At 52.1% G+C, this 14,769-nt stretch overlaps 1 protein-coding gene across 5 annotated transcripts in view; it reads left to right on the top strand.

Moving 5' to 3' along the window:
• Positions 1-14,769, top strand: part of EIPR1 (EARP complex and GARP complex interacting protein 1) — a 123,319-nt gene that overhangs the window by 7,258 nt on the left and 101,292 nt on the right. For 3 of the 5 annotated variants that reach the window (XM_082745482.1, XM_082745479.1, XM_082745480.1), the window contains exon 2: positions 5,344-5,427. The exons of 1 other annotated variant lie outside the window; for it this stretch is intronic. In XM_082745482.1, coding sequence (XP_082601608.1) covers positions 5,344-5,427 — 84 coding nt within the window. Of the gene's footprint in view, positions 1-5,343; positions 5,428-8,369; positions 8,548-14,769 lie in introns of all 5 variants that reach the window. One more of the 5 variants, XM_082745483.1, reaches the window with a different exon arrangement.

Raw genomic sequence — 14,769 nt, 5'->3', positions numbered from 1 at the left:
GGGGGGCAGCGAGGGGGGGCAGCTCGCTGTAAAGACGCCGTTTCTGGGGCGCCTGGGTGGCTCAGTAGGTTAAAGCCTCTGCCTACGGCTCAGGTCATGATCCCGGGGTCCTGGGATCAAGCCCCGCGTCGGGCTCTCTGCTCAACGGCGAGCCTGCTTCTCCCTCTCTCTCTGCCTGCCTCTCTGCCTACTTGTGCTCTCTCTCTCTGTGTCAAATAAATAAAATTAAAAAAAAAAAAAAAAGAGGCTGTTTCTGCGGGGAGACCGCTTCCGATAGAAGGTCCAGCTGCCCGGTCTCTACCGCGGAAAGCGCCGGCTCTGTTCCACCTGCTCACCTTGGCTGCGCCTTGTGCTTGCCTGGGGCGCGGCTCGCGGGGGCGAAGTTCTGATGGGCAGCGGGGCTGGATGGTCAGCAGAGGGAGCATTTACTTGCTCGGACTAATAAGCCCGTGAGGACAATTTTGAGTTGCCCAAGGGACAGCTCAGTGCGCAGCAAGTCCGGGGAGGCAGCGAGTCCGGGGAGGCCTGGGGTTGCTGCCCTGTCGTGGAGGGGACCTTCCCCACCGAGAGCCTGGCTCCCCGGCATCTGCACTTGCCGCGTCCTGGGTCGGCTCACTGAATGGCGAGGTGCGGGGAAGACAGCGGTGTCAGGCACATGCCATGGCCTTTATTGAGAACAGGGTATAGAATGATAACAACGTGACTGCCTTCAGTCCCGTGTACAGGTATCTTACCTATGCCAGGTCCCCACATCACCACAGCAGAAAGAGAACCGGCTGGGAGTCCGGGTGCTTCTTCTTCTAGGGGCTTTGTGACCATGGCCAAGTCACCGAACCTCTCTGGTCCTCAGCGTCTTTATCTTCTAAGGAGCAATAATATTGTCCATCCTGACTTTGGGTTTCCTTCATTGTGTTATGAAGATGAACCAAGGTAAAATACATGCAGATGCTTTATGGCCTATTATACCTAAAATTTGATCTTGTAATAACGAGGTCATTGGAGCACCTCAGAACTATTACCATGACTAGATTTAAGAAGGTCATTTGATCATTCCCTTCATCGTAAGACCAGCATTATGGACACATATCTGTCACCCAAATGGCCAGAGTTATTATTATTTTAACCTAATAAACTACTAAAACGATCTTAGATTCAATGTTTTTGAGATTTCACTGTAATTTTTAAAGATTCAGGTTTTTTTTTTTTTTTTTTTTGGTAAGAGTAATTCTCTTCCGTTTTTTATTTTTATTTACTCATTTTGGAGAGCGTACATGCATGTAAGCAGGGAAGGGGAGAGGGAATCTCAAGCAGATTCCGAGCCAAGCATGGAGCCCATCGTGGGGCTTGATCTTACGATCCCAAGACCTCGACCTGAGCTGAAACCAAGAGGTGGACGCTTAACTGACCGCGCCACCCTGGTGCCCCTCCTCTTCAGTGCTTTAAAAAAGAAGGGGCTTGCTGTGTGTGACAGCATGCAGAGTCTCAAACTCATGGTGCTTTTCTAAACTGTGGCAGCTTTTGTCTCTGAAACACACGAGCTCTTTGACTTCATTTCCTTGCATGCTTACCCAGGGCTGCGGCTCCGGGCTCTGGCTCCGGGCTCTGTAAATCGCTTCGGGATGAAGCAGGTTGGATGCTGGCTCATGATGGCCTCAGCAGCCCCTGCAGGTCTGAGCTGGCCTTTCATTCCATCTCATGGCAGCTAACAGCGTATTTCTCCCTGCTTTCCGGTGATGGCACTTAGTGCTGTCTTCTGCTGGGAGTCAAGCTCATGGGTGTGTTTTGATCAATGTTGATTTGCTGCTGCGTGGTCTGGGCCAGGGGCTCTGAGATATAGTCATTTCCCACCTGCGGTGTTTAGGTCTTGTCCACTGTCTCCTGCGAATCTGTTTCCTGAGGGCAGGGCCAGTGGCCTGTCCTCCGTGGCACCTTCCATGCGTGGCCGCGGTGCAGGGGTCACATAGTCCGCTCGCACTTGCTGACTCGAAGCATGAATGAGTCTTTTCGTGGAAAATAATCATTTCTCTCAGATGAGTCCTCTTCTGGGCCCTGTTTTAGGGGCTTTCAGGCTTCTTCTGTCTGGGGTGATGGCATGTACCTCCATTTGAGTCTTTGTGTTCTTGTTTGAAGGGGGAGCCTGCCCCGCATCCCCTCCATTGACCTGGGCTCTGCCTTCCAAGCAGCTGGGCTTTGTCTGTGCAATGCTGTGGGAGCTTCCTCACCAGTGCTTTTACTCTAAGCGAGCGGCGCTCGAATTAGCAGGATTCAGGGCATCTGTGGATTTGCTGGTATCACGTGCAGAGTTCTACTTGGTGTATTTTTGGCAGAAGGTGTATAGACTCACAAAGAATTCATCAGTTTTGCCAAGAGGTCTGCGGCTGCAGTCCAGTTCTGTTGAGCAGGTTGTAGGCTGGTTGGCGAGACTGGATTTCTTCGTCCTGACGTCTCATAATGTGGGTACTGCTCTGGACATGTATGTTCTTGCTGTTAACTGACGTGTTCTCGTAGTTAACGTTTTTATGCCAGCAACCCTTTGTGAGGAGGGGTAGGGACATAGGGCTGTGGTTGAATTTTCTGAGAGCATGACATGAAATTGTTGTCCCCAAACCTTTTGGCAGTGGACACTGAAAAGGTCTTGTTCACCCCTGCTGTGGAAACCAAGTCAAAAATGAGACAGACTGACTGGTCAGGATGGCTGCTATACTGTTAATCTACTCCTGTTTTATTTATTTATTTTTAAGATTTATTTATTTACTTATCTGAAAGAGAGAACACGTGCACATGAGTGGGGAGGGGTTCAGAGGGAGAAGCAGACTTCCTCTGAGCAGGGAGCCCGATGCAGGGTTCAAGTCTAGGGCCGTGCGATCATGACCTGAGTAGAAGGTAGACACTTAACTAATTGAGTCCGCCAGGGGTCCTGCTCACCCTATTTTAGGAAGAATGAGTAAGAAATTGAGAAACACATGTAGGAATAAGATGTGGTGGAGGAGGACGTGGGACGTCTTGGCTGTTTCTAGCTGCATGTGGGAAGAGAGCATGTGGACAGTGGCCTGCGTGGTGAACTGTGTGTGGTGGTATCAGTTTCTTGTCATTGCTAGAACAAGTCAGCACCAATTTGATGGTTTTACTTATTTATTTATTTATAAAGATTTTATTTACTTAATTTGACAGACAGAGATCACAAGTAGACAGAGGGGCAGGCAGAGAGAGAGGAAGGGAAGCAGGCTCCCTGCTGAGCAGAGAGCCTGATTTGGGGCTTGATCCCAGGACTTGGGATCATGACCTGAGCTGAAGGCAGAGGCTTTAACCCACTGAGCCACTCAGGTGCCCCTATTTAATGGTTTTAAAGAACAGCACCTTGTACCTTACAATTCTGTAGTTCTGAAGCCTCATGTGGGCCTCATGGGGCTTAAATCAGGGCGTTGGTAGGGCCGCATTCTTCCCAGGAGGCTCGGGGGCAATCTGTTCCCTTGCCTTTTCTAGCTTCTTCTTCTTTTTTTTTTTTTTTAATTTTATTTATTTATCAGAGAGAGAGAGGGGGAGAGAGCGAGCACAGGCAGACAGAATGGCAGGCAGAGGCAGAGGGAGAAGCAGGCTCCCGGCTGAGCTAGGAGCCCAATGTGGGACTCGATCCCAAGATGCCGGGATCATGACCTGAGCCGAAGGCAGCTGCTTAACCAACTGAGCCACCCAGGCGTCCCCTTTTCTAGCTTCTTGAGGGGCCTGTTGTACTCCTTGGTCCACGGACTCCTTCCATCTTCAACGCCCGCAGCCGCTGCCCCCACCTCCCAGCCACCTGCGCCTCCCACGGGCTTCCTGCGTCCCTCTCATGCTGCCACCTTTCCTCCCACGGGCATCAGAGCACGAGCTGTGGGGATGGAGGGATTGGTCCTGGCACACTTCCTGGTCGTACTGAAAGAGATGTGGGTTTGGTTGTGTTTGTCCCACGAGCATTGACCAGTTATGAACAGTCTTTTCTTTTGAGGCTTCAGACTCTTCACCTGAAATTTTTTATTTGGTCTTTTAATTAATGACAATATTAAGCACAGGTGTCATAATTCCTGCTGTGGTGCACCGCCCCGATTCCTCTTTCGGGAAATGCAGCGGGTTCTGGGATTATGGGTGGCTGGGAGCTCTCAGTGGGTGCTGTTAGAGTTTGCCCTCAGCTGAGCAGAGCCACGGTGCCCTAAGTCACACCCCCTCCGGGAGAGCCTGCTGCCAACGACTGATTGGTGGGGTTGGGGGCAGGGTCGCAGATGGGCCTGGCCATGATGGCTCTGGCCTCCCTGTCCTCTGGCTAGTCCTGCGTCCTCTGGCCGCTCCTGCTCCCCCCGTGGTGTCCTTCCTAAGAGTGTTCCCGGCAAACCTGTGCACAAAGCCTGATGTTCTACAGCTGGTTGCCCAGAGCCTGACCATCCGAATGCTCAGCAGGCCTTTCTGTTGTTTGCAGTTTGGCTTTTAATCATTCCGTTTTGGGTGGGTGTCGGACTAGTTATTTTTGATTGAGCGTTTGACATTGTGAGAAAAACTGTAGAACCTTTGGAGGTCTTTGTCTTCCTCCGGAGGATGGGTGGGTCTCGCTGGCACAGGAGCACCCGTCTGCTCAGTTACTTAGAATCCAGTCGCGGACCACGATGACCTGGAGCAGCAGTCTGTGCTGGTTGACACCTTCACTCCTGGCTTCTGCCCTCCGGGACCCCAACCCTGACTGTTAGCTCTCCGCTGGCCCCTTCTCCGGGGTGGGCCCTGCACTCCGTGTTTGTCCCCTCAGTCCAGGGGCCCGTCAGAAGCGTTCCTTGGTGTCAGCTGCGAGCCACCCTTCTGGACTGGCAGCTGAGAGCGGGCTGGAGGTCAGGCTTGCCCCTCGATGCTTTGCTCCTTCCCAAGATCGTGGCGTTTGTTCTTCGCTGTGGGAACTCCTTAAAGGAGGCCTTGGAACAAATTCATAGTATTTTGTTTCATTTTAACGGTTGCCCTCTGCCAGAGCTTGGTTTAAACCACCTCTTCTGCCATTGCTGGGGGCAGTTTTCTGCTGCACTGTTGAAGGATGATTTGTTCCACCAGTCTGTTGCCGTTGAAAATTGTGGTTTCATTAAAAATGCCATTTACATCTTTATTGCTTATTTTCTGTGCCCGTTTATAATTGTTTCTATGTCTGCATTTGAGTGGAATTGTTAGTCACAATGTATACGAAAGTTGAAGGCCTTGCATCCACATTTCTGAGTTGCCTAGTGGGCACTTTGAACTACTGCCACCCCAGCAGCCGCAGAGAAGGTAACTGCCTTCTAAACTCTGTCAAGTCGAACTGCTTAAATGTGTGTGCGCTTTCCTTCCCTCCCGCAGGCACGTGCCCTCACACCTCAGACTGCAGAAACAGATGCCATTCGGTTTTTGGTCGGGACGCAGTCTCTCAAATATGATAATCAGGTAACTATGTTTGACAAATGTATACATGTTAATTACTAAGCCTGTTCTTACTTTTATAATAATTTTGCTCTTGATTTTTTTCAAGCAACACTTGGGAAAATTAATGCCACACAAACAAAATAAAACTTTCATTGGGATTTAAATATCCGAGCTTACATAATAATCGAGCTCAGCGATGTAAGCGTGCTCCGTGCAGCATGGCTGTTGTGGTTTCCGTCTGAGGTCATGTAGGGTTTGCCGCATAAGTGACTGAGGAGCTCTCCAGGCACATGGTCGGCGCTACTGCCTGTCCTTAGGCCGCCGGGGGACACACAGTGTTCTTGCCAGCTGAGTGTAGATGAGGCCATCATCTGTCAAGGGCCACGCTTTCACTGCCGCACACAACAGGAGGGGCTGTTCTCACTGCTGTAGTGAGAACGGTTGGCGGCTGACAGATCAGCCTTCAGCTCATGGCTCGACGCAGACGTTTGACCTTGACCGAATGGATTAATCTTGCTGGAGTTCATTTTCCTCATCACCAAGCTGGAGATAAGGCCATGTGGTCTCTGTACCTCGCGGGTGCTGAGGATGTTGTGAAGAAGTGAACTGCTTGGATCCTGGGGAAATGGACAAAAGCCGTGTGTCTTGGAGCAGGGCCTCTGCCCAGTTACCACTGTCCCGCAGGGGGAGTGACTCTAAGATGGCCTTGAAAGTGTTTGGTGCCGGGTATGGTGTAGTGAAATCGCCACGCTTGTGTTTTTAAATTCACATAGTCATTTTGGCGTCTTGTCTCGTGACCTATATGTGGAGATTTATAAATAAATGTTTATGTTCTTTAACCTTTATTTCCTATACCCAAAGCATAGGTGTTAGGTCCTCCAATAATGGGTCCGTGATCAAAGGAGTAAGACTGATACAAAGCGCAGGTCAAGCAAAGCTTTATTTTGCACCAAGCATCGAGAATCAAACCGACCCATCCACCACCAGTCTCCAGAATTAGCTCTGTCAAGGTCTCTTTAGGAGTCCGGTTCATTCTCTCTACTTGCCTGGAACTCTGGGGCCGGTAGGCACAAGGTAGTTTCCAATTAGTGCCCACGGCCTTGGCCAATGCCTATGGCACCAAACTCACAAATGCAGGGCCGTTGTCTGACCCGATCGTGAGAGGCAGCTCAAACCTAGGAATTATTTCTTCTTGGCTACCACTTTTTTACCGCTTTTTGGCTACCACTCCTGCCGTCCCACATTTGGCGGAAAAAGCCTCTACCCAGCCTGAAAGGGTATCTACAAAAACTAACATGTACTTGTGCCCATGTTTTCTGGGTCTCATCTCTGTAAAATCTATTTCCCAATAAATTCCTGGTTCCTTACCTCTTTCTCTTTTCCCTCTTCTCATTCTAGTTCCTCCTGAATTAACTGCCTGGCATTGAGCACATCTGTCAACTATATCCTGAACCATACGCCCTAATTTAGAAACCTGGAACTGCTTGCCTATAAGCTCCTTGAGTTTGCGTGTCCCCAAATGAGTACTCTGATGTATCTGGTCTACTAACTTCTTACCTAGACTTCAAGGAAGAATTAACTTTCCTGTTTTAGTCTTAGCCCAGTCCCCTTCATAGTCCAATTTAGCCCATTTTTGTAAATACTTTAAATCTTCCTCTGAATAGTCCAGCTTTTCTGGTAGGGCTGGAGCCAGGAGTGTCACCAGCTCTTGCACTGTTTCTCTGGCTGCTTGCTTTTGTGGCTTGATCTGCTAATTGGTTTCCTTTTGAAATCAGATCAGTCCCCTTTCGGTGTCCCGGGCAATGCATAATGGCCACCTCTTTTGGGTCCCAAACAGCCTGGAGGAGAGCCAGTGTTTCTCCTCTGTTTTTAATTCCTTTTCCTTCTGCTGTTAATAGGCCCCTTTTTGTAAAAAGCCCCATGTATATGGAGAGTAGCAAAGGCGTACTGCTGTCCTTATAGATGGTGGTGATTTTACCCTTGGCCATCTATAGTGCCTTGGTAAGTGCAATCAGCTCCGCTTTTTGCACCGAGGCTCTGTGTGGCGGGGCTGCTGTCCAGAGTTTCTGCTCAGGGGAAACCACCGCAGCCCCCGCATACCTCTTTCCATCGACCATGTAGCTGCTCCCATCTGTGAACAGAGTCATCTCTGCATCCAGGAGGGGAATGTCTCTGAAGTCCAGCCTTATTCCTGTGACTTGGGTTAGAACCTCCCTGCAGTCGTGTGGGTGGTCAGCCAGCTCTTCTGGCAGCAGTGTGGTTGGATTTAGCACCGCCAGGGGCCGGATGGTCACTCTTGGTTTATTGAGGAGGAGGGCCTGATACCCCATCACTTGGGCATTCGTCATCCATCGCTCTGGTGGAGTCTGGAGAAGGCCCTTGATAGCGTGAGTGGTGGCAAGATGAGATTTTGACCCAAAGTCAATTTACTTGCATCTTGACCAGGAGGGCCATGGCAGCAATTATGTGGAGGCAAGGGAGGAACCCAGCCACCATTGGATCTGATTTCTTGCTAAGATAGGGTACTGGCCTTTGCCAAGGCCCCAGAGTCTGAGTTAAAACTCCTTTGCCCACCACTGCTTTTTCATCCACATACAAGTGGAAGGGCTTGGTAACAGCTGGGGTGGCCAATGCTGGGGCACGCAGTAAGGCTGTTTGTAACTCCCGAGATGCTCCTTCTGCCTCAGCTGTCCACTCTATCATAGTGAGCCCTGTTTTGCCAGTTCGTAGAGAGGTCGGGCAACCTCCGCAAATTGCGGTATCCACAGCCTACAGTAGCCCGCCGTCCCAAGAAACTCCCTCACTTGTCGGGATGTGGTGGAGTGGGGGTATTAGGTGATCACCTGTTCCCTGGACTCAGACAGTGAATGCATGCCCTCGTGGAGATCAAAGCCTAGATAAGTGGCATGGCTCTGACAGAGCTGTGCTTTCTTCACTGACACCCCATACCCTTTTTCCTGCAGAGTCTGTAAGAGCGCTCTCGTCCCCCGCAAACATGACTCATAGTCCTCAGTGGCTGCTAGCAAGTCATCAACGTACTGTAACAGAGTGACTCCTGGGTTGTACTCACGCAAATCCTCATGTAGGGCCTCGTCAAAGATAGTGGGCGAATTCTTGAATCCTTGGGGAAGTCTTGTCCAGGTGAGCTGGCCTTGGAATCCTTCTTGTGGGTCGGGCCACTCAAAAGCAAAGAGGGGCTGAGACTCCCTTTGCTAAAGACATGCAGAAAGAATGCATCCTTGAGATCTAAGACGGTATACACAGTTCTTCTGGGGCCCAGGAGGGAGAGGAGGGTATAGGGGTTAGGCACTGTCGGGTGGATGTCTTCAACTTGTTTATTAACTTCCCGCAAGTCTGGACGGGTTGGTACTCCCCAGTCTCGGCCTTTTTAATGGGCAGCAAAGGTGTGTTCCATGGAGACTTGCAAGGCACTAGGGTCCCGTCTCCGCGGAGGCGGTTCATGTGTCTTCTGATCCTTCCTTTGCTTCCCAGGGGAGGGGTGCTGCCGGACGCGAGCAGCCGTGGCCCTTGCTTTTCATTGTATCACCCCTGGAGGCTGTCCCTTGGCCAAGCCAGGGGGCTTCCCTTCTGTCCAGACTTCAGGAAACTCGACCTGTAGGGTTTGGAGAAGGCTCCCTTCTCTTGTCTGCTCTGCTTCTGAGACTGGCTGGTAAAGAAGGTATCCACCGACTGCTGCCACAAGCAGCTGCACAGTGGGTTGTCTCAAGGTTACAGTCATATCTCCTTCCGAGAACTGAATGCCAGCTCGTAGTTTGGGGAGGAGATCTCTTCCCATCAGGTAATACGGGGCGTTAGGGAGGACCAAGAATCGACGCTTGACTACTCCTGAGGCCAAATTTAAAGTCCTTTCTGTTGTCTGTTCATGTCTTTCTGTGCCATTCACCCCTTGTACCCAGACTTTCTCTCCAGATAGTTTTCCCATAGGTTTAAGTAATGAGGAAAATTGGGCTCCCGTGTCCACCAAAAAATCACTTGATTTCCCCTCCGCTTCAGTTTTTACCCGAGGTCCGGGGAGGGCTCCGAACCACGGCCCTTCGGTCTCTGGGGGCCGGCATTGCCGTCTGCGTCCGGGGCGCTCCCTGGCCCAGCGTCCGTTTCCTCACAGTGAGCGCACTGGTCTGAATCCACGTCTTCCCGCCTGTCTTCTCTGTGCTCAGACTTTCCCTCGCACGGACCACCTCTACCTGCCCTTTCCCTTCCGTTGAGCTCTTTCCCCGTCTCCTCCCCGCCTCATGCAATGCCAAAACCGTAACCAGTTTTTTTGTCTGTTTTTCATCCTCTTGTGCATTCTTGTTGTTAAACAGCTTTTCTGCTATTCCCACCAACTCAGTCAGATTCTTCCCTTCAAATCCTTCAATTTTCTGAAGTTATTTCCTCTTTATATTTCCTCTTAAATTTCCTCTTTATATCTGGGGCTGACTGACTGGCAGAAGCAAGATTCACTGCCCTCTGATTTTTGGGTGCCTCAGGGTCGATCGGGCTCTACATTTTATAGCTCCCATAAGCCTTTCTAGGAAAGCTCCCGGAGACTCATTGTTACCTTCAGTCACCGCACTCATTTTAGATCTTTTGATGGGTCTCCTTACAGCTGCATGGAGGCCTCCCAGTAGAGCCTGGCGGTAGAAGCGTAGGCTCTCCTTACCTTCATTGGAGTTTGACTCCCAGTTGGGGGGTTCCCTCGGGCAGGAGTCCTCCCTTCGCCAGGGATCGAGGTCCCTGCCAGGTCTCTCGCTTATCACCTTATGGGTTTCTCGGTGATGCGATCCCTGTCTTCCGCATTAAAGAGAGCCATAAGGAGCTGTTGAATATCCACCCAGGTGGGCTGATGGGTAAGAAAGACAGTCTCCAGGAGACTAATTAAGTCCTGAGGGTGGACCAAGAAGGATTTGTGTTGGGCCCTCCAGTTACAGATGTCAGAAGAGGAGAAAGGGATAGAGGTTAGGTGGGGGCGCCCTCTCCCGTCCGATAGAGCAACCTCATGGAGAGGCAGCATCGGCGCTGATCGAACTGGTGAGGTAGAGGGAGGCAGAGGGGGATAGAGGACAGGGAAGGGTCAGGGCGGTCTTTCTGCTTGGTGGTCCCATGGGTGGACCCCAACCGCGTGTGAGGGGGACTGGTAAGGGCATCTCAGGACCGAGAGTCAGGTTTATCAGGTTTAGGGGACAGATGGGGGGCATTCCACATCCTCCACATCCGATGGGGTAGGACAGTCCTCTTCCTTGGTTCCCCCTCATCTCTCTGTTCTGGTTTTGGTGATCTACCCTGCCTTAGAGGGAGAGAGATGGTTTCATTAGTAGGGGGAAGGTGAGACTTGAGCCATGACGGTGGCTCTTCTATCAGATGTCGCCAGGCCATGATGTATGGTATTTGGTCTCGATGGAGATCGAAGACCTTACTCTGGGTAGAGTAGATCTGAGCCAAGGCAAACATTCCTTCCAGCGGCCACCCTGTGGAGAAAATGGGCCACTCTAATTGGCAGTGTTTTTAGTTTAACTGGGTAAACCTTGTTACCCGACTGGGTGGCTTTACCTTGAAAATCCTTGATATTGCTAGAGAACAAGACTTAGGGGTGTCACAGTTCCCTTACTCCCCGCTTGCCCCATTTCTCCAAACACAATAAACAACACAACAGACAACAAAAAGATAAGACAAAGACAACCACAGGCCCAGTGATCCTCATCCAGAGCCTGCTGCTGGTGGGGACTTTCTCCGTCCCCTGCAAACACAATAAACAACAGACAACAGAAGGACAAGACAAAGACAACCACAGGCCCAGGGGTCCTTACCCAGAACCTGCCACTGATGGGGACTTTCTTGATCTCCTGACTGCCCAGGGGGACTGGAATCCTGTGACCGCACAGGGGACTCGAACCCCCTGATGATCTACCAGTGGTGGGATGGGGCGTCCCTGCCTCCGCTCCAGCTCTGGGGGGCATGGCTGCATCTAGCTTCTCCCTGGTGGGCTATACCCTGGAGCTCTGCAACCAGACAGACAGACAGGATCCTGAAATCTTACCTCTGGAGGCTTTTCTCAGAAATTCTGATGCTGGCTCAGTTCTCATCGTTTGATCCCAGACGAGCCCCCAGTGATAGGTCCCCCAATAATGGGTCCGTGATCAAAGGAGCAAGACTGATACAAAGCGAAGGTCAGGCAAAGCTTTATTTTGCACCAAGCATCGAGAATCAAACCGACCGGTCGGGGCCATCTCTTACAAAGAGGCGACCCCCTCCCAGCCTCACAGACTAACTTTTATAGAGCAAAGGCCATGTGGTTGAGCCTGGGCACACACAGGTGGCCAATGAGATTGCAACACACAGAGACAACTGTACAATCATGCTAGGTCACACACGGGTGGCCAACGGAATTTCAATTTACCCTAGTAGATATTTGCACTAGCCTATCACCTTGGTCAGAATTGGCACCCAAAAGGCGGGGCCCACTCTCCTTGGTAGCTAGGGAGACAGTATGTGCACCCCACTGATTGGATGTCTCCACCTGGCCTGACCCACCCTTGTATCTGGGCTTTGCTACCTGGGACTGGTTTCCGGACTTGTTTTTAAGTCAGTTCCTCTGGGAGGGGCAGGGTCAGTCTCAGTTTGCTGCATAAACAACACAATGGCTCCCTCTGGCTAAGTAGGCCCTTACAGTAGGAAAACCTTTATATACAAGGAATATTTTTATAATGTTACAAATAATTGTGAAACACTTAGCAGCCATGAAAATGTGCAGGAATCAGGTTGACGGGAGCTGCTTTCTATGGTGGCAGATTCACAGGATGGGACCCCGTTGAACCTGGTTCCTCGTGGTGGAGTCGTCATCATAGATTGCACTCATTAAGTTATAAACTCATTAATGGCATAATTTCAGAATTGTTCGGTGATTCAGTGAAATGTTAGGATTTTATCTATTGTGTGATCTCAGTAGTGTCAAAAAAGACCATTTCTTAGTGGCTACAAATGTTGACTCGTTAGGTGTCTCCATGGGGCCCATAGAATATTACGTCAGTTATACCTCAGAACAGTGGTGAATCAAGTTCAAATGTGAGTCTTACACACGGTGAAGAACTCGGAGGAAACAGGTCAAACAGCCTCAAAGTTTGAGCCACAGTAACCTATGGGTGAGGTGAGCATTTGTGAGGTAGATCATTTTCCCGATTTTCACTTTTCTGAATGTGTGTGTCACGTTCCTTCTGGCAGAATGTCAGGAAGAATGACTTTCTTAGGAAGATGGTTTCCAGTGGGCTCTCGTGGGGAGGAGGGACCTGGTGAGGGTGGGCTATGGTGCTGGCCCGCGGCCCGGGGGTCTCATTCCTGGGGGGTGGCTGGGGAGCCGCCAGAGCAGGGAGGGCCGGACCCTGAGCTTGTGCCCCTACACGCCCAACCCGTGTGTTCCCCTCACACAGGCCAAGCTCACACGTCCCTGCAACGTGCGTTTTACTCCTGTGCGATAGGCCTGACTCCCTGCTCACGTGGCCCGTGTCCTCCCACGCGGGGTGTATGTCTCCCGAGGCTGCCTCCCAGCCAGCGGCCCCAAGAGGACACCCCCGGGGCGGTGAGGGCACAGCATTTGCCCTTCTGCTGTCCTCCAGGAGCAGTACGCTTGTTCCTCTGTTTCCCTCTGATGTTATTACTATTAGTTTTAAAGATTTATTTATTTGAGAGAGAGAGAGCCTGCATCTGGGGCGAGGGGCCAAGGGAGAGAGAGAATCTCCAGCAGATTCCAAATATGGAGCCCGTTGTGGGGCTTGATCCCCCGACCCCGAGATCATGACCTGAGCCCAAACCAAAAGTCAGATGCTTCAGCCACCTCCCCACCCAGGTGCCCCGCCCACCGCTGTTCTCATCAGAACAGGGTTCTGGAGCGCATTTGTAAGGGGAGAAAACTGGCTCCCCCTGACCCCCCAGCCCTCCTTCCTGGAGGCCCTCCCTGCTTGTTTGCTGACAGTGAGGGTGACCCGGGCTCCGGGGGTCGGTGAGGATGGGGATCCCCGGCTTTGTGCCTCCACATGGAGCAACAGGACTTCGTAGGGTGCTAGCAACGGTCCCTGTGGCGCCCGCTCGGCTGTGCCCTCCCCAGCACCACCTCCTGGTGCTGGGACAGGCTGGGAAGCGGGGGGTCCTGTGCCCCAGAGGCTGCCCACTGACTGCGGGTCAGAGAGACACACATCTGCCGGACGGGGAAGCGGGGCGCTGCTCAGGGCCGGGTGGGGGCCCTTCCCACGCCTGCGACCTCGGTGGGTGGGGGTCATTGACCTCATTTCCAAGCAGGCAGGGGATTGGTCCTGAGCAGTTCTGGGGTTTTCCGCAGGCGGGCGAGCTGGAATATGGCAGGAGCGCAGCTGCTCTCCTTCCCCTCCCCCTCCTGCTTCCACCTGCAGCACGGGGGGGGGGGGGGGGGTTCGTGGCCTGAAGGCGTCCTGCAGGCGTCCCCGCAGACACCCACACCCACGGCGCTAGTGCTGGGAGCTGCCCCCAGATCAGGCAGCGCCGCCCAGATCGGGGGCCCTGGCCCTGCGGCCCTGCTCCCCCGCCTCCCACGGCTGGCCCCGCTGGCTGGTGAGGGTTAACAGCCCCCGGCTTCGCCTCGGGCCAGTAGCTCCTGCGCAGTCATTAATTCCCTAGAAAGTGCCAGTCCCCGAACCAGTCCTAATTAATTCAGCTGGGCTATTTTCTGGAAATTTTTGAAGCTGTCACAGTCGCTGGCCTGTTTTCTCCGTCAGAGGAACTGCTCTAGTTTCTGCCCTTAGTTTGCACGCGGCTCGGCGCCAGGAGCCGGATGGCTGTGTGGGTCCTTCATTTGCTGGTCCTTACGGGGCGGGCGGGACGGTGGGCTGCTTTCCGCGGAGGCCGTGTGCTCGCTGGCTGTCCGGTGGGGGCTTTAGGCAGAGACTCCAAACAAGGGGTTTGCTTCTGCATGGGCTTTTCCCCAAGATCCCTTTTGCCTGTCGCTAACTTCCCGCTTCTGCCGCCGCTGGGGGAAGAGCCAGCGTGACGGAGGACGCAGACTCATCCTCTCCCCGCACGCTCAGGGAGGAGGTGGGTGACACACAGTGGCTTCTTCCCCTGGATTGATCTTTTCCTTTTTAACTTTTGTTTTTAATTTGTAAACTCCATTTTCCTGTGTTTGTGTTTTGATTACGGTCAGCTTCGTTCCTCAGCCGCATCTGTCTGCTTTTTTTTTTTTTTTAAAGATTTTATTTATTTATTTGACAGACAGAGATCACAAGTAGGCAGAGAGGCCGGCAGAGAAAGAGAGAAAGGGAAGCAGGCTCCCTGTGGAGCAGAGAGCCCGACGCGGGGCTCGATCCCAGGACCCTGAGATCATGACCCGAGCCAAAGGGA

This window comes from Mustela nivalis, assembly GCF_964662115.1.
Source record: "Mustela nivalis genome assembly, chromosome: 8".
Taxonomy (NCBI): domain Eukaryota; kingdom Metazoa; phylum Chordata; class Mammalia; order Carnivora; family Mustelidae; genus Mustela; species Mustela nivalis.
Note: the sequence above shows the minus strand (reverse complement) of the source record. Positions and strands in the feature narration are given on the sequence as shown.